Here is a 9,669-nt window from a genome sequence, read left to right on the forward strand (position 1 = left end):
AGACAGTGAAACGCATGCGATGTGGCCTGAAAACCCACTGGTCAGCTGTTCTCTGTCAAATCGTACGAAAAAAACTATAACGGGTCGGCCCATGAAATGAATCCTTGCCAAGTCACTGTTTTTTTATCTAAAACGACGCCAGGGTTTGATTTAGACCGGGATTGCATAGTTTAGGGTGCAATCGACCAGGATTTTGACTTGAGGGTTCATTTCGTCTTACCTGTATAAATTCAAGGTTTAAAATAGACTTTTCCTTTTTTTTAAGCGTGCGGGTTGGAGTTGCTCTTAGGAGCAAAACATGCCTGCCTTCATGCCTGCATACATCTGTCGACAGCAAGTTTGTCACTCGCTTGCAAAACACCCATTTACTTATTTTCAGCAAAAGAGTTGATCCTATTCCTAGGACTAGCTGCCTTTGGTCAATCCTGGACTAGAATATTGGAGTAACATGTTGGCCTTATGATTTGATCCATAAGTAAAAAGATGCTTGGGTTATTTCTTAACAGATGGGAACATTTAACCTTTGGTAAAGCACCTGCACTCAACATAGGAACCAAGAAACCAAGGTTCAGTTCTTGAAGTGATACTGGACGCTAAATTAATGCTGGATTTGCCTAATGGAAGTCTTTTCTTTTGAGTGACCCAGCAGTCAGTACGACTCTTCCATTTAGATTGGTCAATATATGCTTAAGTGTAATAACAACGAAGGGAATAAAGCTCCAAGGAGAGGGAGGAAAAAGAGCTTATCGTGTTAAAGCAGAACCAGGCCCCAAAGATGAAAGCTCCTGAGGTGCTTTTGCTTTTCAAGCAGCAAGTACACACTTTGCTCCCTTGTACTGCAACCCCATAAACTCTGCTGATAAATCATCCACATATTATGTATTAAGCGAACAAGTTTCTTGGTTACTTCTATACGCGATGTTAGAGAAGAGGAATCATTTAGCAGTCTGTTCTACGTACTGATGTACAATTGGCAGTACAAAAGTTTAACGCATTACAGTACAGATGTCTGCCTGGTTTACACTACAGTGGAAACTTCAGAACACAGTTGGTAACAGACGCAGGCAGTTTCCCGGGAAATCTCAGGTGTCTTCACCGTGACTCCAAATCTAAAGGAACCCACCAGCTCGCCGTGACTGGCATGATGTCGCTCATCTTTATTCCCCCCACCTCCGGGCTCGGCCCCGCGTCCATGGAAACTGACGCGGTCACACGATCCCGACATCCACCACAAATGCTTCAAGGCTCTGCAAGAGCATATGTACAGCCCATTGCTTAACTAGTGGTACTAGCTGAGCCTGACTGATGCTGCTGCCACCTTTGCATGCATTCCCTCGCCGGTGACGACCGGGGAGATCGACCGCTGAACCGACAGCCGACGGGCCGACACGCGCGAGCAGCCACGGAGAAGCTGGTGACCGTGCTTGCCGGTGATGGCGTACCCGTATGTCTTCCACGCGCAGGCGCCACCGGCGAGAGCGGAGGAATACAAGCCCAAGGGCGCAATGCCGCAGCCACAGGCCAGGCCGCAGTGGCCGGCCGGCAGCGGCAGCGGTGGCGGGCGTGGGCGTGGCGGCGGAGCCGGGTGGATGGGCCTTGGCTCCGGCGAGAGGCCGCTCGCGAGCTCTTACGATCTCGTGGAGCAGATGCATTACCTGTACGTGCGCGTCGTCAAGGCGCGCGGGATCCCCGTGGGCGCGGTCACCGGCGGGTGCAGCCCCTACGTCGAGGTGCGCCTCGGCAACTACCGCGGCACGACGCCGCACCACGAGAGGAAGGCGAGCCCGGAGTGGAACCAGGTGTTCGCCTTCTCCAGGGACCGCGTCCAGGCCACGGCGCTGGAGGTGTTCGTCAGGGACAGAGACGCCGTGGCGCGCGACGACTACGTCGGCAGGGTCGCGTTCGACATCCGCGAGGTGCCGCTGCGCGTGCCGCCCGACAGCCCGCTCGCGCCGCAGTGGTACCGCCTCGAGAGCGTGCGCCACGGCGGCGCCGGGGGCAATATGGTTCTGCAGAGCGAGGTCATGCTCGCGGTGTGGGTCGGCACGCAGGCCGACGAGGCCTTCGGAGACGCATGGCACGCCGACTTGGCGTCGGTGTGCGGCGGCGCTGATGGTGTGGCCGCGGTGCAGAGCGCGCGGTCCAAGGTGTACGTGACGCCGAAGCTGTGGTACCTCCGGATAAACGTGCTGGAGGCACAGGACGTCGTGACGGGCGGCGTCGTCGGCGACAAGGTCCGGCAGCACGTCGAGGTCTTCGCCAAGGTGCAAGTTGGGGGCATGATGCTCCGGACCAAGCCGTGCGCCATGAGGAATCCGACAAGCCTGGCGTGGAACGAGGAGCTGGTCTTCGTTGTGGCGGAGCCGTTCGAGGACCCGGCGGTGCTCATCGTCGAGGCCCGGGCGCACCCCGGCAAGGACGAGATCGTCGGGCGTGCCGTGCTGCCGCTCACCATCTTCGAGAAGCGCCTCGACCGCGGGGCGATCCATTCACAGTGGTTTAGCCTGGAGCCGTTCGGGCATCCGTTGCGCCGGCCGGAAGCCACTTTCGCCGGCCGCGTGCACCTCCGGGCCTGCCTCGAGGGCGCGTACCACGTCATGGACGAGCCGACCATGTACGTCAGCGACACGCGCCCGACGGCGAGACAGCTGTGGCGACCGCCCGTTGGTGTGCTCGAGGTCGGCGTCCTCGGCGCGCAGGGGCTCACTCCCATGAAGACCGCCGACGGACGGGGCACCACCGACGCCTACTGCGTGGCCAAGTACGGGCAGAAGTGGGTGCGCTCGCGCACCGTCGTCGACTCGTGCAGCCCGCGGTGGAACGAGCAGTACACGTGGGAGGTCTACGACCCCTGCACGGTGCTCACGCTCGCCATGTTCGACAACTGCCACCTCGGCAAAGCCAATGCCGCCGCCGGCAGCACCGTCCTCAGAGACCAGATGATGGGCAAGGTGAGGATACGCCTCTCCACTCTGGAAATGGACAAGGTGTACACCAACGCGCACCCGCTCGTCGTGCTGCACCCGTCCGGCGTGCGGAAGAACGGCGAGCTCTGCCTCGCCGTGCGCCTCACCTCCGTCTCTCTCTCCAGCGTAGTGTTTTTGTATGGACAGCCGCTCCTCCCCAAGATGCACTACCTCCAGCCGTTCGCCATCCCGCAGCTCGATGCGCTCCGGCGCCAGGCGATGAGCATCGTGGCGGCGCGGCTGAGCCGGGCCGAGCCGCCGCTGCGGCGGGAGGTCGTGGAGTACATGCTGGACGCGGGATCGCACCTGTGGAGCATGCGGCGGAGCAAGGCCAACTTCTTCCGGGTCACCGCGCTGCTGTCCGGCGCGGCCAGCACGGCGCGGTGGCTCGTCGACGTGTGCCACTGGAGGAACCCGGTGACCACCATGCTGGTGCACCTGCTCTTCGTCACGCTCATGTGCTTCCCGGAGCTCATCCTGCCGACCATGTTCCTGTACATGGCCATGGCCGGCCTGTGGAACTACCGGCGCCGGCCCCGCCGGCCGGCGAGCATGGACGCGAGGCTCTCCTGCGCGGAGGCGACCCACCCCGACGAGATCGACGAGGAGCTGGACACGTTCCCGACGTCGAAGCCGAACGACGTGGTGCGGCTGCGGTACGACCGGCTGCGGAGCGTGGCCGGGCGGATCCAGACGGTGGTCGGGGACGTGGCGACGCAGGGGGAGAGGGTGCGGTCGCTGCTAGCGTGGAGGGATCCGAGGGCGACGGCGCTGTTCACGGCGCTCTGCCTCGTCGCCGCCGTGACGCTGTACGTCACGCCGCTACGGGTCGTGGCGCTCGTCGCCGGGCTGCACGCGCTCCGCCACCCGCGGTTCCGGAGCCCGATGCCGTCCGCCACCGGCAACTTCTTCAAGAGGCTGCCCTCCCGTGCCGACACCATGCTGTAGCATGTAGTAGGCGATTCGTCGAGATTTGTTCATGTGTTTTGCTCGATTCTTCAGTTTACTGCCGTGATGTGTGTAAGCGCCAGTGACTGACGTCGACATTCTGAGAAGAAACTCCATGGCTAAACATCGGTTGAACTTGAAAGTGAAAAGAAATGCGTCCGAACGGGACAGATATTTCCCACAGCGGGATTTGTGCTGCCATTCTTGTATATATCTCACTGAATTATGCAAGTATTTCTTTTGTTTGCCATATCTGAATCATTCTCAGCAAAATCTGAATCCATTCAACATACAGAAATACTAGAGGGAATGCACTTCAGAGTTCAGAGGAATGACAGATTGACAGGTCCTGTAGATGAGAAGTTAATGGAACAGAGTGCTGATTCATATCAGCACATCTGCGCCGCCTTTGCATTGCAATCAGATTAACATGTTCCAGTTTAATCCCCAGCATCTTCCCAGAAACCTAGAACAGAGTTACAGAATACTTCTGATTTCTGCAGGGTGTAGGGAATCTGATAGACCTTGCTACCAGCAGACAGCCACTTCAAATTCCAGAGTAAATATAGATCCAGCAAGTCAGCAACATGAAAATGTATTCAAATTCATGGTGCCAAACTCCTTCATATTCATCTGTACATTTTTTTAAGTAGGCAAAGCTGCCCTTGTGCCCATGCAAAATTTTGAAGTACATAATGGCCGGCGCAGTCCTAACTGAACTGGAGTAATGTAAAGATTGAACAAGAACTTATAAATTTGTTGCAACAAGATTTTGGTGCAACTGAAAAGACTACAATACCCACAGTGCTGGCAAATATAGGCAAAATAATATGAAGAAAATGAAGCCTTGGATGAATTGAGGCAGTAGCTAGGTGTGCAGAGCACATCCCAGGCCTCAGAATGGACCCAACACATCTCAGTCAAACTGTTGATGAACTCTTTCCCAGCCCTAAGCAGAAGAGAACAATTTTTCAATTTTGTTGGAACGAAATAAGGAGCTATTGCTTCTTGCCCCCAGTTTCAATTGGACAATCACATGAAACAGGAACCAGCTATCTATTTAAACATCAACGCCACACAAAAATGTAAAATCACATGGAAGCCAAGCAGGTAGTAACAAAACTAAGAATAAGAAATAAGTTTGTTTAGGGGAAGAACAGCTCATTGTACAGCCCTTATTATGAATTGTAGCCCCCCCCCCCCCCCCTTTTTTTTTTTTCCTTTGATTAGTACCCTACAACAACAATAGGATCAGAATCCAATGTGCAGATTGAACAGAGCACCCATGCACAGGGCATATCAGAATCTGGTTCTTGATTCATGGCTCACTCACGCTGGATGAACCGACCCACGGAAGCATCCTCCACCTGCCGCGCGATCAGGGCGACTGCCGGCGCCTGGGTCCCCTGCCGTGGTGGTGGATGGGGTCCGGCCCGGTGGGCACCTCCCTCTCCTCCTCCGCGCCGAACCCCGTCGTGCTCACGTCCTCCTCCGCGTCCTGCGCATCGAAAATCAAAACCCCATGAGCTCGAAACACGACAGCAAGAAACCACCAAAGGAGCCGCCTTTCCTTCGGCCCGAAGCCGTAACATGGCGGCCGCGTACGTACCTTGGTCACATCCGGCTTCTCCTGCAGGTCCTGCGGGGTGTACATGGCCGCCATCTCGACTCGTTGCAATGCCGCCGCCGCCGCTGCGAGGGAGATGACCAACAAAGGCGTCAAAGAGCGCAGGAGATTCCCGTGCGGCGCGAGAACCAGGGAGGTGGCCTTGCGGCGGGGGTTGTAGAGAGCAACGAACGCATGGCGGACGGGACGACGCACGTACCTGCCCGGGAAGACGAGGAGGAGGCGGCGGCGGGCGGCAAGCAGGCGAGGAAGACGGCTACGGCGAAGAGCACCGCGACGACGCAGCGCGACCTCGCGTCGGCGGCATGAGCCATCCAATCCGGCCTTGGCCCTAGCGCCGGGCTCCCTTGCTAGCGGCCGCCGGAGGAACGAATCCGAAACTGATAAAATGGAGAGGCTTTTCTTTCTTTCTGTTCCGTTCCGATCCTTCCTCCTTCCCTCCGTCCAAACGCGCCGCGGCGGCGACGTCTTTTGCGCTTCCCTCACGTGCCGCGGGACACGTGGCGGGCATCCGGCCGCTCTGACTGGCCCGAGCGGCAGGGGAGCCCCGGCCGGGCCGTTACGGGGGCTGGGTGGGTCCCAGGCGCAGTGACCTAGATGGGTGCGCCCGGGGATTCCGCTTTGATGACGTCGGAGACAGCTGGTCTGGGACGACGACTGCGTGTTGCTGAGCAGGTGAGGTGATCGCCAGCCCAGGCCCGTTGGAGGATAATATCCACAGCTAGCTTTGCCTTGTTCGCCGCTTCTTTCTCTCATCTTTCCTGGATGGAGGTGGCAATGATGTGAAAGGGAGTTCAAAATTCAAATTTCAGAATCAGTGACGGAGCTAGGCGAGAATTGCCAGACAAATCATCAATGTTTGGGGTGCCAATAGTTGGCGGGTGCAGTGGAGAAAGTAACCTTCGTTGACAGGGATTCTATCACACACATGTTCGTCCTGTATACATGTCTCTCTTATTTCCCACTAGCAAAAGAGCCCGTGCGTTGCAACGGAAGAGAAAATAACACACGCTCTGAACGTAATAAATTTTCACATGACATCACATTTGTGTTGTCGACGATGACCTTAGTGCTCATACAACGAAAACGCGTTTGAATGTACAATCACTCGGAATAAGATGAAAATAGGTTGTTTCTCCCCATGAGGTTTTTCAAAGGTGTGCATGTGTGGTTAACGATGATTTTCTTTCCTCTCAATTTGGGTTTAATTTAATGGATGTTTATTGTAATTCGTATCGTCGCCGGAAAGAAAGAAAAAAAAAAGGATTGTGCACTACAGATTAAGTTTGCACAAAAAATAATATTTAAGGAGTATTCAACAGCTAAAAATAACATCCTATTTAGATTCTACATGTTTTTTTAATCAAATTTCATATATAATATGTTAAAATCAGAGTTACGGTTTAAAAGATATGAATATTTTTGTTTTAGATAAAATGTGGATTGATTAACTGAAAAATCAGGGTTTTTTGTTGTTAAACAAAAAAACGTTTTGACTGACTAAAAACGGAGGGCGGGTTTATTACCTGAAACATCAGGGGGTTTTCTGAGAAAAGCAAAAAACGATTCGTTTTCTGACTTAAATCCGGACTACGGGTTGATTACCTGAAACATCAGGGGGTTTTCTGAAACATTCAAAAAAACGATTCATTTTTCTGACTTAAAACAGGACTGCGGGTTGATTTCAGCAAACATCAGGGGCTTTTATGCAAAATAGCCACGACGGACGACAGAAGCCTTAGACGCTTTATTATTAGGGAGAGATTGAGCTTGACTAACCAGACGGAACACATAATTATCATCTCTTATATATCATGATTTAAACCTCTTAAAAATCTATTCATAATAGCTTCTTCACATTCTTCTAAGCCACAAGGAAACAAAACAACACACAAATGATCATAGTATTCCTCAAAAGTGGCATTGCCTTTTGCTAAGTGTCGCAATTTTCTAAGCAAACCACTCACATGATACGAAGGGACAAATCGGATCCACACAGTTTCACTCCACGATGGCTTCTCGCCCTCGTGTCACTTCCGACCACTTCCCCCTCCTTATCACTACCTCCTCTCGCATCCCTTCCTCCCATCAGATTCGTTTCGAGAATAAATGGCTTTCGGATCATATGTTCCTCCCGTCCACTTCTCCTTCCCGGGCTATCCCTCACACGCATCCGAACGGTGATAAAGACCTCGCTACTAGAGTCAAATCCTACCACCGAGCCGCCAAGGTTTGGAAAGCTAATCACGTGTATGTCCCTCGCCATGATAATTATTGCAAGTTTATCATTGACTTGTTTGATATTTTTTCAGGAGTACCACGAGCTTTCAAATGACGAGGCTGTTGGGGAACGTCGCATGGGAAACAAAAATTTTCCTACGCGCACGAAGACCTATCATGGTGATGTCCATCTACGAGAGGGGATGAGTGATCTACGTACCCTTGTAGATCGCACAGCAGAAGCGTTAAAGAACGCGGTTGATGTAGTGGAACGTCCTCACGTCCCTCGATCCGCCCCGCGAACAATCCCGCGATCAGTCCCACGATCTAGTACCGAACGGACGACACCTCCGCGTTCAGCACACGTACAGCTCGACGATGATCTCGGCCTTCTTGATCCAGCAAGAGAGACGGAGAGGTAGAAGAGTTCTCCGGCAGCGTGACGGCGCTCCGGAGGTTGGTGATGATCTTATCTCAGCAGGGCTCCGCCCGAGCTCCGCAGAAACACGATCTAGAGGAAAAACTATGGAGGTATGTGGTCGGGCAGCCGTGAGAAAGTCGTCTCAAATCTGCCCTAAAAGCCCCATATATATAGGAGGAGGGAGGGGGACCTTGCCTTGGGGTCCAAGGGATCCCCAAGGGGTCGGCCGAGCCAGGGGGGAGGACTCTCCCCCCCCCCAAACCGAGTCCTACTTGGTTTGGTGGGAGGGAGTCCTTCCCCCTTCCCACTTCTTCCTTTTTTTTCTCTCCTTTGATTTTTTCTCTCTTGGCGCATAGGGGATTGGTGGGCTGTCCCACCAGCCCACTAAGGGCTGGTGTGACCCCCCCAAATGCCTATGGGCTTCCCCGGAGTGGGTTGCCCCCCTCCGGTGAACTCCCGGAACCCATTCGTCATTCCCGGTACATTCCCGGTAACTCCGAAAACCTTCCGGTAATCAAATGAGGTCATCCTATATATCAATCTTCGTTTCCAGACTATTCCGGAAACCCTCGTGACGTCCGTGATCTCATCCGGGACTCCGAACAACATTCGGTAACCAACCATATAACTCAAATACGCATAAAACAACGTCGAACCTTAAGTGTGCAGACCCTGCGGGTTCGAGAACTATGTAGACATGACCCGAGAGACTCCTCGGTCAATATCCAATAGCGGGACCTGGATGCCCATATTGGATCCTACATATTCTACGAAGATCTTATCGTTTGAACCTCAGTGCCAAGGATTCGTATAATCCCGTATGTCATTCCCTTTGTCCTTCGGTATGTTACTTGCCCGAGATTCGATCGTCAGTATCCGTATACCTATTTCAATCTCGTTTACCGGCAAGTCTCTTTACTCGTTCCGTAATACAAGATCCCGTAACTTACACTAAGTCACATTGCTTGCAAGGCTTGTGTGTGATGTTGTATTACCGAGTGGGCCCCGAGATACCTCTCCGTCACACGGAGTGACAAATCCCAGTCTTGATCCATACTAACTCAACCAACACCTTCGGAGATACCTGTAGAGCATCTTTATAGTCACCCAGTTACGTTGCGACGTTTGATACACACAAAGCATTCCTCCGGTGTCAGTGAGTTATATGATCTCATGGTCATAGGAATAAATACTTGACACGCAGAAAACAATAGCAACAAAATGACACGATCAACATGCTATGTCCATCAGTTTGGGTCTAGTCCATCACGTGATTCTCCTAATGACGTGATCCAGTTATCAAGCAACAACACCTTGTTCATAATCAGAAGACACTGATTATCATCGATCAACTGGCTAGCCAACTAGAGGCATGCTAGGGACGGTGTTTTGTCTATGTATCCACACATGTAAATGAGTCTTCATTCAATACAATTATAGCATGGATAATAAACTATTATCTTGATACAGGAATTATAATAATAACT

General features: G+C 52.9%; 2 protein-coding genes across 2 annotated transcripts; one reads left to right on the plus strand and one right to left on the minus strand.

Moving 5' to 3' along the window:
* The first annotated feature begins 890 nt into the window (after positions 1 to 890).
* LOC123426986 (FT-interacting protein 1-like) lies at positions 891 to 4,156 on the plus strand. The gene has a single exon (XM_045110910.1). It carries the CDS (start codon positions 1,434 to 1,436, stop codon positions 3,912 to 3,914), a length of 2,481 nt encoding a protein of 826 aa, XP_044966845.1. The 5' UTR covers positions 891 to 1,433; the 3' UTR covers positions 3,915 to 4,156.
* A 708-nt stretch (positions 4,157 to 4,864) lies between these two features.
* LOC123430411 lies at positions 4,865 to 6,002 on the minus strand. The gene is made up of 3 exons (XM_045114280.1): positions 5,741 to 6,002; positions 5,524 to 5,606; positions 4,865 to 5,412 (listed from the first exon to the last, which is right to left on the minus strand). The coding sequence occupies exons 1-3, from the start codon at positions 5,853 to 5,855 to the stop codon at positions 5,293 to 5,295; spliced, it is 318 nt and encodes a 105-aa protein (XP_044970215.1). The 5' UTR covers positions 5,856 to 6,002; the 3' UTR covers positions 4,865 to 5,292.
* Positions 6,003 to 9,669: the final 3,667 nt, after the last annotated feature.

The sequence above is a fragment of the Hordeum vulgare genome, chromosome 2H, assembly GCF_904849725.1.
Source record: "Hordeum vulgare subsp. vulgare chromosome 2H, MorexV3_pseudomolecules_assembly, whole genome shotgun sequence".
In the NCBI taxonomy this organism is placed as follows: Eukaryota; Viridiplantae; Streptophyta; class Magnoliopsida; order Poales; family Poaceae; genus Hordeum; species Hordeum vulgare.